This window comes from Ambystoma mexicanum, chromosome 9 (assembly GCF_040938575.1).
Source record: "Ambystoma mexicanum isolate Mex_15411 chromosome 9, UKY_AmexF1_1, whole genome shotgun sequence".
Lineage (NCBI taxonomy): Eukaryota > Metazoa > Chordata > Amphibia > Caudata > Ambystomatidae > Ambystoma > Ambystoma mexicanum.
Window position 1 is genome coordinate 16,268,497 of NC_090931.1, and position 15,560 is coordinate 16,284,056.

General features: G+C 55.3%; 1 protein-coding gene across 2 annotated transcripts in view; it reads right to left on the reverse strand.

Annotated features, from left to right (window-relative positions):
* LOC138487609 (uncharacterized) overlaps positions 1 to 15,560 on the reverse strand; it is a 508,482-nt gene that overhangs the window by 23,169 nt on the left and 469,753 nt on the right. For both annotated transcript variants that reach the window (XR_011274510.1, XM_069614083.1), the window contains exons 19-20: positions 12,579 to 12,636; positions 5,306 to 5,374 (exon numbers count right to left, since the gene is read on the reverse strand). Coding sequence is in view for 1 of the 2 variants with exons in the window: in XM_069614083.1 (XP_069470184.1) it covers positions 5,306 to 5,374; positions 12,579 to 12,636 (127 nt within the window). In the remaining variant the exon portion in view is untranslated. The remainder of the gene's footprint in view (positions 1 to 5,305; positions 5,375 to 12,578; positions 12,637 to 15,560) is intronic.

The following is a 15,560-nucleotide window of genomic DNA, read 5'->3' on the forward strand; positions in this document are numbered from 1 at the left end:
GGAGCACCATGCCATTGAAGCTGGATGAGCCTGGACCTCACCTCCAGTGGCATTGTGGGTAGCCGTGAGAGGACAGCTGGGACAGCAGCTGCCATGCCTCTGAAGCTGGACGCGCCTGGACCTCACCTCCAGTGGGGTTGTGGGTAGCCGTGAGAGGACAGCTAGGACAGGAGCACCATACCTTTGAAGCTGGACGTGCCTGGACCTCACCTCCAGTGGCGTTGTGGGTAGCCGTGAGAGGGGAGCTAGGACAGCAGCTGCCATGCCTTTGAAACTGGATGCGCCTGGACCTCACCTCCAGTGACGTTGTGGGTATCCGTGAGAGGACAGCTAGGACAGCAGCTGCCATGCCTTTGAAGCTGGACGCACCTGACCCTCACCTCCAGTGGCGTTGCGGGTAGCCGTGAGAGGACAGCTAGAACAGGAGCACCATGCCTTTGAAGCTGGACGCACCTGGACCTCACCTCCAGTGGCATTGTGGGTAGCTAGATGGGAGCACCATGCCTTTGAAGCGGGACGCGCCTGGACCTCACCTCCAGTGGCATTGTGGGTAGCCATGAGAGGGGAGCTAGGATGGCAGCTGCCACAACTTTGAAGCTGGACGTGCCCTGGACCTCACCTCCAGTGGCGTTGCGGGTAGCCGTGAGAGGACAGCTAGGACAGCAGCTGCCATGCCTTTGAAGCTGGACGCGCCTGGACCTCACCTCCAGTGGCGTTGTGGGTAGCTGTGAGAGGACAGCTAGGACAGCAGCTGCCATGCCTTTGAAGCTGGACGCGCCTGGACCTCACCTCAAAGGCGTTGTGGGTAGCCATGAGAGGACAGCTAGAACAGGAGCACCATGCCTTTGAAGCTGGACGCACCTGGACCTCACCTCCAGTGGCATTGCGGGTAGCTAGACAGGAGCACCATGCCTTTGAAGCTGGACGCGCCTGGACCTCACCTCCAGTGGCATTGTGGGTAGCCGTGAGAGGGGAGCTAGGATGGCAGCTGCCATAACTTTGAAGCTGGACGTGCCCTGGACCTCACCTCCAGTAGCGTTGCGGGTAGCCGTGAGAGGACAGCTAGGACAGCAGCTGCCATGCCTTTGAAACTGGACGCGCCTGGACCTCACCTCCAGTGGCTTTGTGGGTAGCTGTGAGAGGACAGCTAGACAGCAGCTGCCATGCCTTTGAAGCTGGATGCGCCTGGACCTCACCTCCAGTGGCGTTGTGGGTAGCCGTGAGAGGACAGCTGGGACAGCAGCTGCAATGCCTCTGAAGCTGGACGTGCCTGGACCTCACCTCCAGTGGCGTTGTGGGTAGCCGTGAGAGGACAGCTAGGACAGCAGCTGCCATGTCTCTGAATTTGGATGCGCCTGGACCTCAGCTCCAGTGGCGTTGTGGGTAGCCGTGAGAGGACAGCTAGGACAGCAGCTGCCATGCCTTTGAAGCTGGACGCGCCCTGGACCTCACCTCCAGTGGCGTTCTGGGTAGCCTTGAGAGGACAGCTAGGACAAGAGCACCATGCCTTTGAAGCTGGATGCGCCTGGACCTCGCCTCCAGTGGCGTTGTGGATAGCCGTGAGAGGACAGCTAGGACAGGAGCACCATGCCTTTGAAGCTGGACGTGCTTGAACCTCTCCTCCAGTGGCGTTGTGGGTAGCCGTGAGAGGACAGCTAGGACAGCAGCTGCCATGTCTCTGAAGCTGGATGCGCCTGGACCTCACCTCCAGTGGCGTTGTGGGTAGCCGTGAGAGGACAGCAGCTGCCATGTCTCTGAAGCTGGACGCGCCTGGACCTCACCTCCAGTGGCGTTGTGGGTAGCCGTGAAAGGACAGCTAGGCCAGCAGCTGCCATGACTTTGAAGCTGGACGCGTCCTGGACCTCACCTCCAGTGGCGTTGTGGGTAGCCGTGAGAGGACAGCTAGGACAGGAGTGCCATGCCTTTGAAGCTGGGCGTGCCCTGGACCTCACCTCCAGTGGCGTTGTGGGTAGCCATGAGAAGACAGCTAGAACAGCAGCTGCCATGCCTCTGAAGCTGGACGCGCCTGGACCTCACCTCCAGTGGAGTTGTCAGTAGCCATGAGAGGACAGCTAGGGCAGCAGCTGCCATGCCTCTGAAGCTGGACGCGCCTGGACCTCACCTCCAGTGGCGTTGTGGGTAAGCGTGAGAGGACAGCTAAGACAGCAGCTGCCATGCCTTTGAAGCTGGACGCGCCTGGACCTCACCTCTAGTGGTGTTGTGGGTAGCCATGAGAGGACAGCTAGGACAGGAGCACCATGCCTTTGAAGCTGGATGCGCCTGGACCTCAACTCCAGTGGTGTTGTGGGTAGCCGTGAGAGGACAGCTAGGACAGGAGCACCATGTCTTTGAAGCTGGATGCGCCTGGACCTCACTTCCAGTGGCGTTGTGGGTAGCCGTGAGAGGACAGCTAAGACAGGAGCACCATGACTTTGAAGCTGGGCGTGCCCTGGACCTCACCTCCAGTGGCGTTGTGGGTAGCCGTGAGAGGACAGCTAGGACAGGAGTGCCATGCCTTTGAAGCTGGGCGTGCCCTGGACCTCACCTCCAGTGGCGTTGTGGGTAGCCGTGAGAAGACAGCTAGAACAGCAGCTGCCATGCCTCTGAAGCTGGACGCGCCTGGACCTCACCTCCAGTGGAGTTGTCAGTAGCCGTGAGAGGACAGCTAGGGCAGCAGCTGCCATGCCTCTGAAGCTGGACGCGCCTGGACCTCACCTCCAGTGGCGTTGTGGGTAAGCGTGAGAGGACAGCTAGGACAGCAGCTGCCATGCCTTTGAAGCTGGACGCGCCTGGACCTCACCTCTAGTGGTGTTGTGGGTAGCCATGAGAGGACAGCTAGGACAGGAGCACCATGCCTTTGAAGCTGGATGCGCCTGGACCTAAACTGTAGTGGTGTTGTGGGTAGCCATGAGAGGACAGCTAGGACAGGAGCACCATGCCTTTGAAGCTGGATGCGCCTGGACCTCACTTCCAGTGGCGTTGTGGGTAGCCGTGAGAGGACAGCTAAGACAGGAGCACCATGTCTTTGAAGCTGGACGCGCCTGGACCTCACCTCCAGTGGTGTTGCGGGTAGCCGTGAGAGGACAGCTAGGATAGGAGCATCATGCCTTTGAAGCTGGATCCGCCTGGACCTCAACTCCAGTGGCGTTGTGGGTAGCCATGATAGGACAGCTAGGAAAGCAGCTGCCATGCCTTTGAATATGGCTCCCAGTGATCCCGTGACGATGCAGTGAGGATCCCTTCCTGCCTACAGAGTGGATTCTTCAGGAGGTGGGACGGCCAGTTGAAGGCCACACAGGTGACCGAACATTGCTCAGATCTGTGACTCCCCACAAAGAGCGGGTGTGGATCACGCACTGAGAACTGCCAAGCGCCATGGGATGGGTACCCAAAGGTGTGCTGGGAAGTGGATAGGACTGAGGAGTAGAGTAGATACCGCAGACAAGGCTACCTTAAACATCGCTGCTCAACTCCTCCACAAGGCGGCCTCCACTAGACAGGAAGTTACACTGCAGTGTTATGGATGCCCAATTTTCTAATTCTCGGGCTGCACGACGATGGGCACTTTGCCAATCCATCTAAATCCTGCATTCAGGTCAAATTAATCTTACTGAATCCCAACGCCATCACCAGAGACCCACTCCCTGTAGAACTGTTCTCCTCCTTATCTCGGCTCCCACCTTCTGCATGCCTCTCCTTGAGTATAGATTCCTCTCCGCTTCTGATCTCAGAGGTCTACCTCCCTCGCCCACTTCTCCATGTAGGCCCCTTCCACCATCTCATCACCTCCTCTTGTATATTTGGGGACTGTGTATAGGTCTTCTGCTCTTGCAGGCTGCGTGACGCAAAGCCCTCTTGACAATTTCTGGGTAAATCTGGAGAATTGGAGGCTCTCTCTCTACTAGCGCAAGTTCCATGCCCCGGGTGGCAAAACAGCCTCCTATTTCACTCCTCATTTTCTTCCATGGGGCACAATCGCTGGGGTACCCGCGGCTTCATAAGCGCAAGGTGCCCACTGTACCAGGCATCCCATGCTTGTGAGGGGAGGTACCACCTTGTGTTATGGGAATAGGCTTGTATGGGGCCCTGGGTCACCACCGCGCTGCTCCCAGAGAGGCTAGGATTGGCCTCAGAGTGGTGAGCTGTGTCCCCTGCATGGGTGTCCGGACCTTAGCCTGCTGGAGGAGAGAAGACGAGGGAAGGGAAGATAAGTGGGTGGAAAAGAGAGAAAGAGATGCGACAAACAAAAGGGAGGGGGGATGCAGTGGGGGGGGGCGTGGGGGAGCTGTTCGTCTCAGCAGGGATGCATGCTGGGCCGTTTAGGCGGATCACAGTTCGGAAACAGGGGGCAGGTGGACATATTGTTAAATGCAGTCATAATTAAGTTGCGTTTCTAAGGCAGAGTTGGAGCTGTGCAAGTTAGTACGCGATGTAATGCAGGACTCACAGGGGGGGGTGAATGGGCCTAGAGTGTGTGGACAATCCTGGGGGACGCTACATGGTGTACCCCAGAATGTGGGTTCTAGGACTGCCAAGCCGGAGCCAAGAATGGGCAGGCAAGGGCAGACTAAGTACAACGCTGAAAGTTGGTAGGATAATGGAATGCCACACTGGTACGGTAAAACGGAACAAGCCTGGCACCTTTATGCCAAAACAATTAGTAAGAGATTGTGTCGTGGCAGGTGGTGCAAAGGATGATGTTTGTTCACGATGAGACAGGGCGGTGTCTTACTTGGAAGGAGGCTTCTTAAGTACAGTCATCGGTAGGACTCTATAGTGAAGTATAGCCCGAGCCCCCAACTCAGTATATTTTCATGCAGCTGTGCGGAGATGCGTTTTTAGACGTTTCTTTTGAAGTGGGAATTTTGTGAGAGGATTGTCCCACATTAAGAGCCAATGTCTGAACAGAGATTGCGACCCAGCACGCGGCTCCTGTGGGCAGCCTGTGGATTGCTTGGCGGCTGATGTTTGTCGATGGAAGACCTGGTTATGCGTGGGCGTTGCGTGCTTAGGGTGACCAAGGGGCATGGGTTGGCTGGCTTTGGATGCCACTGGCTGCTAATAAGGCTGGGGGTGCAGGGAGTGTGTCGCGTTGAGGGCATTGCAAGCAGGAAAACCCCAGCTCTAAGCGGCCCTTCAGGGCACACTCTATAAAGGAGAGGGTTCCCTGCTTCCTGCACTGACTGCGAGGAGGGCAGCAGGTGGCAGACAGGAGTGACATCCCCTTCTGGCACTCCAGTGAGAGACAGCAGAGCCCTAAGCAATGAAATATCTAAGTAAACAGCAAAGAAGCAACACCTCTCACCTCCTGAGCTCAAGGTTTCTATCCATCAGCTCCGCCAAAGCGCTCCAGTTACTGGCCTCCATTGCGAGTCTAGGTCAGAAAAGACAACAATGATCAGGCAAGTTCCATTCCTCGACCAGACCCAGACCCACAGACCCACAGACCCACAGACAGACAGACACACACACACACACACACACACACACACACACCTCTCAAGACAGCACTGATCAGCAAAGTCCCAGGCAAGTTCCATTCCTCGACCAGACCCAGACCCACAGACCCACAGACAGACACACACACACACACACCTCTCAAGACAGCACTGATCAGCAAAGTCCCAGGCAAGTTCCATTCCTCGACCAGACCCAGACCCACAGACAGACAGACACACACACACACACACACACACACACACACACCTCTCAAGACAGCACTGATCAGCAAAGTCCCAGGCAAGTTCCATTCCTCGACCAGACCCAGACCCACAGACAGACAGACAGACAGACACACACACACACACACACACACACCCCTCTCAAGACAGCACTGATCAGCAAAGTCCCAGGAAAGTTCCATTCCTCGACCAGACCCAGACCCACAGACCCACAGACCCACAGACAGACAGACACACACACACACACACACACACACCCCTCTCAAGACAGCACTGATCAGCAAAGTCCCAGGAAAGTTCCATTCCTCGACCAGACCCAGACCCACAGACCCACAGACCCACAGACAGACAGACACACACACACACACACACACACACACCTCTCAAGACAGCACTGATCAGCAAGGTCCCAGGCAAGTTCCATTCCTCGACCAGGCAGCCCACACACAGATCTCTCAAGACAGCACTGCTCAGCAAAGTCCCAGGTAAGTTCCATTGCTCGACCAGGCAGACCACACACAGATCTTCCAAGACAGCACTGATCAGCAAAGTCCCAGGCAAGTTCCATTCCTCGACCAGGCAGACCACACACAGATCTGCCAAGACAGCACTGATCAGCAAAGTCGCAAGCAAATTCCATTCCTCGACCAGGCAGACCACACACAGATCTGCCAAGACAGCACTGATCAGCAAAGTTCCAGGCAAGTTCCATTCCTCGACCAGGCAGACCACACACAGATCTGCCAAGACAGCACTGATCAGCAAAGTTCCAGGCAAGTTCCATTCCTCGACCAGGCAGACCACACACAGATCTCCCAAGACAGCACTGATCAGCAGAGTCCCAGGTAAGTTCCATTGCTCGACCAGGCACACCACACACAGATCTTCCAAGACAGCACTGATCAGCAAAGTCCCAGGTAAGTTCCATTGCTCGACCAGGCAGACCACACACAGATCTGCCAAGACAGCACTGATCAGCAAAGTTCCAGGCAAGTTCCATTCCTCGACCAGGCAGACCACACACAGATCTCTCAAGACAGCACTGATCAGCAAAGTCCCAGGCAAGTTCCATTCCTCGACCAGGCAGACCACACACAGATCTCCCAAGACAGCACTGCTCAGCAAAGTCCCAGGCAAGTTCCATTCCTCGACCAGGCAGACCACACACAGATCTGCCAAGACAGCACTGATCAGCAAAGTTCCAGGCAAGTTCCATTCCTCGACCAGGCAGACCACACACAGATCTCCCAAGACAGCACTGATCAGCAAAGTCCCAGGTAAGTTCCATTGCTCGACCAGGCAGACCACACACAGATCTTCCAAGACAGCACTGATCAGCAAAGTCCCGGGTAAGTTCCATTGCTCGACCAGGCAGACCACACACAGATCTGCCAAGACAGCACTGATCAGCAAAGTTCCAGGCAAGTTCCATTCCTCGACCAGGCAGACCACACACAGATCTCTCAAGACAGCACTGATCAGCAAAGTCCCAGGTAAGTTCCATTCCTCGACCAGGCAGACCACACACAGATCTGCCAAGACAGCACTGATCAGCAAAGTTCCAGGCAAGTTCCATTCCTCGACCAGGCAGACCACACACAGATCTCCCAAAACAGCACTGATCAGCAAAGTCCCAGGTAAGTTCCATTGCTCGACCAGGCAGACCACACACAGATCTTCCAAGACAGCACTGATCAGCAAAGTCCCAGGTAAGTTCCATTGCTCGACCAGGCAGACCACACACAGATCTGCCAAGACAGCACTGATCAGCAAAGTTCCAGGCAAGTTCCATTCCTCGACCAGGCAGACCACACACAGATCTCCCAAGACAGCACTGATCAGCAAAGTCCCAGGCAAGTTCCATTCCTCGACCAGGCAGACCACACACAGATCTGCCAAGACAGCACTGATCAGCAAAGTTCCAGGCAAGTTCCATTCCTCGACCAGGCAGACCACACACAGATCTCCCAAGACAGCACTGATCAGCAAATTTAGCTGCGCACCACTCGCAATATGCACAAACAGTGCCCCCCCCCCCCCGGCCCCTGTCCTCGGGAAACACTGCTGACTTTTTGGCACTTCGCCATCAGATGAAGATGAACAGCATTCACGGAGTCAACGTTGTCACTTATCAGACAGGACACATTGCAAAGCAGGTCCAGGCAAGCCAGAGAACCCCCCCCCCGTGGTACCTGGGAACTAGAAATGAAAGTGAACCCCCCCCTCCCCACACCGCGGTACCTGGGAACTAGAAATGAAAGTGAACCCCCGCCTCCCCACACCGCGGTACCTGGGAACTAGAAATGAAAGTGAACCCCCCACCCCCACACCACGGTACCTGGGAACTAGAAATGAAAGTGAACCCCCCCCTCCCCACACCGCGGTACCTGGGAACTAGAAATGAAAGTGAACCCCCCACCCCCACACCGCGGTACCTGGGACCTAGAAATTAAAGTGGACACCCCCCCCCCCACCCCCACACTGCAGAACCTGGGACCCAGAAATTAAAGTGGACCTCCCACCCCCACAACGCGGTACCTGGGACCCAGAAATTAAAGTGGACCCCCCCACCCCTACACGGCGGTACCTGGGGCCTAGAAATTAAAGTGGACCTCCCACCCCCACACCACGGTACCTGGGACCCAGAAATTAAAGTGGACCCCCCCACACCGCGGTTCCCGGGACCTAGAAATTAAAGTGGACCCCACACCACGGTACCTGGGACCTAGAAATGAAAGTTGACCTCCCCCACCCCACACCGCGGTACCTGGGACTTAGAAATGAAAGTTGACCTCCCCCATCCCACACCGCGGTACCTGGGACCTAGAAATGAAAATGGACCTCCACCCCTACCCCCACACCGCGGTACCTGGAACCTAGAAAGGAAAGTGGATCTCCTCCCCTCCCCCACACTGTGGTACCTGGGACCTAGAAATGAAAGTGGACCTTCCCCCCACCCCCACACCGCGATACCTTGGACCTAGAAATGAAAGTGGACCTTCCCCCCACCCCCAGACCGCGGTACCTGGGACCTAGAAATGAAATGGGTCCTCCCCCCACCCCCACACCGCGGTACCTGGGACCTAGAAATTAAAGTGGACCCCCCACCCCTACACCGCGGTACCTGTGACCTAGAAATTAAAGGACCCCCCCCACCCCCACACTGCGGTACCTGGGACCTAGAAATTAAAGGACACCCCCACACCGCGGTTCCTGGGACCTAGAAATTAAAGTGGACCCCACACCACGGTACCTGGGACCTAGAAATGAAAGTTGACCTCCCCCACCCCACACTGCGGTACCTGGGACTTAGAAATGAAAGATGACCTCCCCAACCCCCACACCGCAGTACCTGGGACCTAGAAATGAAAGTGGACCCCCACACCACGGTACCTGGGACCTAGAAATTAAAGTGGCCCTCCCTCCCACCCCCACACCATGGTACCTGGGACATAGAAATGAAAGTGGACCCTCCCACCGCCACAACACAGTACCTGGGACCTAAAAATGAAAGTGGACCCCCACACCACGGTACCTGGGACCTAGAAATTAAAGTGGACCTCCCTTCCACCCCCACACCATGGTACCTGGGACATAGAAATGAAAGTGGACCCCCCCCACCGCCACACCACAGTACCTGGGACCTAGAAATGAAAGTGGACCTCCCCACCCCCACACCACAGTACCTGGGACCTAGAAATGAAAGTGGACTCCCCCACCCCCACACCACGGTACCTGGGACCTAGAAATGAAAGAGGAGCTCCCCCCACCCCCACACCGCGGTACCTGGGACCTAGAAATGAAAGTGTTCCTCCCTCCTACCCCCACACCGTGGTACCTGGGACCTAGAAATGAAAGTGGACCCCCACCCCCACACCCCGGTACCTGGGATCTAGAAATGAAAGTGGACCCCCCCACCACGGTACCTGGGACCTAGAAATGAAAGTGGACCCTCCACCCCGCACCGCGGTACCTGGGACCTAGAAATTAAAGTGTATCTCCCCCCACCCCCACACCGCGGTACCTGGGACCTAGAAATGAAAGGGGACCTCCCTCCCACCCCCCACACCGCGGTACCTGGGACCTAGAAATTAAAGTGTTCCCCCCATCCCCCACACCGCGGTACCTGGGACCTAGAAATTCAAGTGGACCCCCCCCACCCACACACCGCAGTACCTGGGACCTAGAAAATAAAGTGGACCCCCACACCGCGGTACCTGGGACCTAGAAAATAAAGTGGACCCCCCCATCGCGGTACCTAGGACCTAGAAAATAAAGTGAACCCCCGCCACCCCCACACCGTGGTACCTGGAACCTAGAAATTCAAGTGGACCCCCCCCACCGTGGTACCTGGGACCTAGAAATTCAAGTGGACCCCCCACCCCCACACCGCGGTACCTGGGACCTAGAAATTCAAGTGGACCCCCCCACCCCCACACGGCGGTACCTGGGACCTAGAAATTCAAGTGGCCCCCACCACCCCCACACCGCGGTACCTGGGACCTAGAAAATAAAGTGGACCCCCCCACCCCACACCGCGGTACCTGGGACCTAGAAATTAAAATGGACCCCCCCCCCCACCCCCACACCACGGTACCTGGGACCTAGAAATTAAAGGACCCCCCCGACCCCCACATCGTGGTACCTGGGGCCTACAAATTAAAGTGGACCCCCACCCCCACACCGCGGTACCTGGGACCTAGAAATTAAAGTGGACCTCCCTCCCACCCCCACACCGCGGTACCTGAGACCTAGAAATTAAAGTGGACCTCCCTCCCACCCCCACACTGCGGTACCTCGGACCTAGAAATGAAAGTGGACCCCCCCCAACCTCCACACGTGGTACCTGGGACCTAGAAATGAAAGTGGACCTTCCCCCTACCCCCACACCGTGGTACCTGGAACCTAGAAAGGAAAGTGGATCTCCCCAACACCGCGGTACCTGGGACCTAGAAATGAAAGCGGACCTTCCCCCACCCCCACACCGCGGTACCTTGGACCTAGAAATGAAAGTTGACCTCCCCCACCCCCACACCGTAGTACCTGGGACCTAGAAATAAAAGTGGACCTCCCCCACCCCCACACTGCGGTACCTGGGACCTAGAAATGAAAGTGGACCCCCCACCCCCACACCGTGGTACCTGGGACATAGAAATTAAAGGACCCCCCCACCCCTACACCGTGGTACCTGGGACCTAGAAATTAAAGTGGACCCCCACCCCCACACCGCGGTACCTGGGACCTAGAAAGAGAGTGGACCTCCCCTCCCACCCCCACACCGCGGTACCTGGGACATAGAAATGAAAGTGGACCCACCCACCCCCACACCACAGTACCTGGGACCTAGAAATGAAAGAGGAGCTCCCCCACACCACAGTACCTGGGACCTAGAAATGAAAGTGGACGCCCCACCCCACACCACAGTACCAGGGACCTAGAAATGTAAAGGGACCTCCCCCAACTCCCACACCGTCTTACCTGGGACCTAGAAATGAAAGTGTAACTCCCACCTACCCCCACACCGTGGTACCTGGGACCTAGAAATGAAAGTGGACCACCCCACCCCCACACCGTGGTACCTGGGACCTAGAAATGAAAGTGCACCCCCCACTCCCACACTGCGGTCCCTGGGACATAGAAATGAAAGTGTACCTCCCTCCTACCCCCACACTGCGGTACCTGGGACCTACAAATGAAAGTGGAACTCCCCAACCCCCACACCGCGGTACCTGGGACCTAGAAATGAAAGTGGACCCCCCCCAACCCCCACATCGCGGTACCTGGGACCTAGAAATGAAAGTGGAGCTCTCCCCACCCCCACACCGCGGTACCTGGGACCTATAAATGAAAGTGGACCTCCCTCCCACCCCCACACCTAGGTACCTGGAACCTAGAAATGAAAGGGGTCCCCCCACCCCCACACCGTGCTACCTGGGACCTAGAAATGGAAGGGGACCTCTCCTCACCCCCACACCGCAGTACCTGGGACCTAGAAATGAAAGAGGAGGTCCCCCACCCCCACACCGCGGTACCTGGGACCTACAAATGAAAGAGGGGACCCCCCCACCCCCACACCGTGGTACCTGGGACATAGAAATGAAAGTGGACCATCCTCCCACCCCCACACCGCGGTACCTGGGACCTAGAAATGAAATGGGTCCTCCCCCCACCCCCACACCGCGGTACCTGGGACCTAGAAATGAAAGGGGACCTCCCCCCACCCCCACACTGCAGTACCTGGGACCTAGAAATGAAAGTGGAGCTCCCACCTCCACACCGCGGTACCTGGGACCTAGAAATAAAAGTGGACCCCCACACCGCGGTACCTGGGACCTAGAAATAAAAGTGGACCCCCACACCGCGGTACCTGGGACCTAGAAATGAAAGAGGCGGTCCCCCACCCCCACACCGCGGTACCTGGGACCTAGAAATGAAAGAGGGGATCCCCCCACCCCCACACCGTGGTACCTGGGACCTAGAAATGAAAGAGGGGATCCCCCCACCCCCACACCGCGGTACCTGGGACCTAGAAATGAAAGAGGGGACACCCCCCTGTTAATCATTAGAAATGAGTTGCCAAATTGCCCAGTATTAAGAAATGCAGAGCTTTCCAGTCACTTGATGGAACATATCTTAATGTAATTAAATAAGTTTGGTTTCAAGGCAATTCATAAACCGGTGCAGCCAAACATGTCAAACTTTGCTTTTGTAAAGTATGTCAACTGAAGAATTTGATTTTTGTTAAAAAGATCGGCATTTTTAATGATTTGAAGTGAAGGGCAGAGTGTCCTAGCTTTCATACATGTAGACACACATGTTCGATTGGACAGGATAGTGCGTTCTGGTGGCCGCAGAGCTCTGGTGCGCAACGTAGCAGAAGAACCGTCAAGGACATACTTAGCTTGATCTGTGAGGTCCGCAAATAGCTGCATGGTTTCCAGTACCAGGGGGTCGCCTTCAACAGAAGTACATAGAATACACATTAGAAGAATCCAGCACCACACAAGTTACAATTCAATCCCACAAACACTGAGCATCGCTGAACATCACACATTAAAAAAGGTCCTGCTGACATCATTCACACACGATACCGAAATCCTCAAATGTCCAGACATTTATCAAATGACCCAGATTTTGGCGGAACAATAAGCCATCTAGAGGCCTGACTCTTTGAGGGTCTTTCACTTCCACCAATTGAATTGTGACCAGTTCCCAGCCCTCAGAACTCTGCCCGTATCAGACAATAGTGAGCGGCCAACCTACCTTCTCTGTGGTCCACAACATAATGGCAGATGTGACGAATCGCGGGGTTCAGTCACTTCTCACCGGAGGGGGACTAGGGACGTGAGCCTGCTACACAATACCCTCCGTAGGGGTAGAGGCATGCAGGCCCTTACCGGGAGAGACCCCCTTTGGGGCCAAGAAATCCTGTTTCAAAAAAGGAACCCCCTAAGTTACTCACCCACAACACACCTCCAACAGCTTCCATCCAAAGAACTCATGAAAGACGGATTCATTTATGTTACTGTGGTGCAGAAACATGACATTAACGCGAGAAGGAAAATGAGCCCAATTCTGTGAAGAAGATTGTCCAAAGCATGCAGAGAACTCAGGCAACAGAAAGAGAAGACTTGAACGCTCTGGACAAAGACCCAGCCTGGGGAAGCCCCCACTAGCATCATAAAGGGAGAAGAAGAAATCCTGTCAGAAGAGGAAGCCCGGAAGATTCCAATCAGCGGTGTGTGGATCGTTGATGAGGTCCAACCAGATCGAAAACACGTGTCTGAGGTTGCTGATGGTACGCCTGTTCAGAGGACACTGCCCCAGGGCAGGACAAAGATTTATCTGCTTGGGATATTTCTTCTCTGTGAAAGATAACGAGCTAAAGATTCTGGGTAAGGCTCTCGTAACCGGGTCTAATGTCTGGCAGAGGGACTCCCAGGACCCCCCTTGTTTTTGCACGATCGATGAATCAGACCAGGAAGCACAGCTTGCAAACAAGGAAACAAGCTGCTGAGTGAAGGCAACGTGAGGGAAGCTTGCAGGCAGGACAGCTGAGGGAAGGAAACCTCAGACAGCCTACCGGGTGGCGTGACCGAGAGTTGGTGGACTGTTTAGTCCAAGACCGACGCAGAGACCAGAGACCAGTTCCCGACATAGAGCAGATGCAGAGAACAAGAGAAGTCGAGAGGCAAGAAGCCAACCTGATGAACAGAAGAAATCACCCAGTCCTCATTGCAGGCCCGGTGACGCTAACCCCAAGTCAGAGAGGTAACAGGGAATGCGGGAGAACTGGGAGGGATAACGAACATCACAAGCATAATAAACCATCTTGTCCCATTGAGGAACGCAACCCAATGTACCCTAAGGAGAGTGTGAAGGTATATGGTGTAAGTGTGCAGAAGTAGACATGGGGCACAACGGGGGCATGCTTGTTGGCATAGACATTAATTTAACAGAAAATAAGTCCCTATAACTAAGAGGGATTTTGTAAATGATGGGGGAATCCTTTTCCCGCTGCCGTCACTAGACCTTTCTTTATAGTACCACACAGATGGGGATGAAAGTCTCTCTTCCCCAGGCAACTCTTTACTCTTTACAGTTCCCTCAAGATGGGGAAAAGGTCTCCCTTCCCCAAGCCTTCCTGGGTCGCTTTCAAATGTTATCTGGATATTTACCAGAAGATATATCTTTCCTCCTCCTCTGGTCTTCTCGACTTGGACAAACAATCTTTCTCTTTTCTGTTGGTCTTCTGACCTTTGCCAAAGGATATCCCCCCTGGTCTTCTCTTCTGGTTATGTGGGTGCCAGACCCCTTTCTCAAGTTTATAATGGCTCTTTCTCAGTCCCGGTTCACCATCCTGCTGGGCATTGGCTTGAATGTATAATTCTCCAATTCTCTCAACATATGGGTCACAGACCCTTATCTCTCCTAGGGTTTCTTTGGGATGCTCTCTCACCCAGTATGTTTCGTTTCTCTGCTTGGCCCTTGGATGAGGAAGATGGTTCTGCACTGCCTCCCGACCCCAGCCTCTAGGGGTTCCCAGTGCCTTCCCGGGCCCTTTATCATACCTTCTGACTTGCTAATTGAGGGTCCCAGTCCTAGGCAACACCGGCACTCTGCTCTGGCTTCCCCTGGGCTCTTGCGCTCTGCTCTCGGCAGCTCCGCCACGCTGGTTTCTCCCCGCATGTCGGGTCTCGCCTAGAGCACCCTGATGGCTTCCGTTCTGCCAGTGGACGTTGGGTTTCCAAGCCTTCAGGTGAGACCTCACTCTGCTCAGCCTTCGCAGATGCGACTTCCTTCTCCTGGTATCCGGAACGGCAGTGCGTTCTCCCTGTGCGGCTTCTCTCACCAGCTCGATGCTCCAGTGGGGCAGGACTGACTCTCAATAGAGCCCTTCATCAGTTTTTATGGTAAGCCGTCATTCAAATCTCGCATGGCTCGTAGGTTTGTCCTGGTTCCACACAGGGCTCTTCATCGGCCTGCTCTTCTTCGTGTCAGTATTTCTGGAGTCATCTACTCCAACTCTTTCCTCACTGTTCCTCGTCATAGCCTGGTCTACTTGATAGACAGGGCTGCTATTAGAAGAAAGAGGAGACCTAGAGTGTTGGGGTGCTTGGGCCCTATCCATGTTGTTGGGTGAGCAATGCATGGCGGCATGCTGCTTGACATACCGCGTTCTCCCTTGATACTGTTCCTTTCTCCCGCAGAGGGGGTCCCCTCCCATGGTATCCTCCCGCTGAGTACTACCCCTAGGGGATTATCAGGTAGCGGCCCCACCTCCCTGGCTCCATGGGAAGGGTCCCTCTCCCGGGAAGAAGCGACAACACCACAGGATTAGTTACAATGGCGACATTGATAAGAAAGAACAGTGGAGCG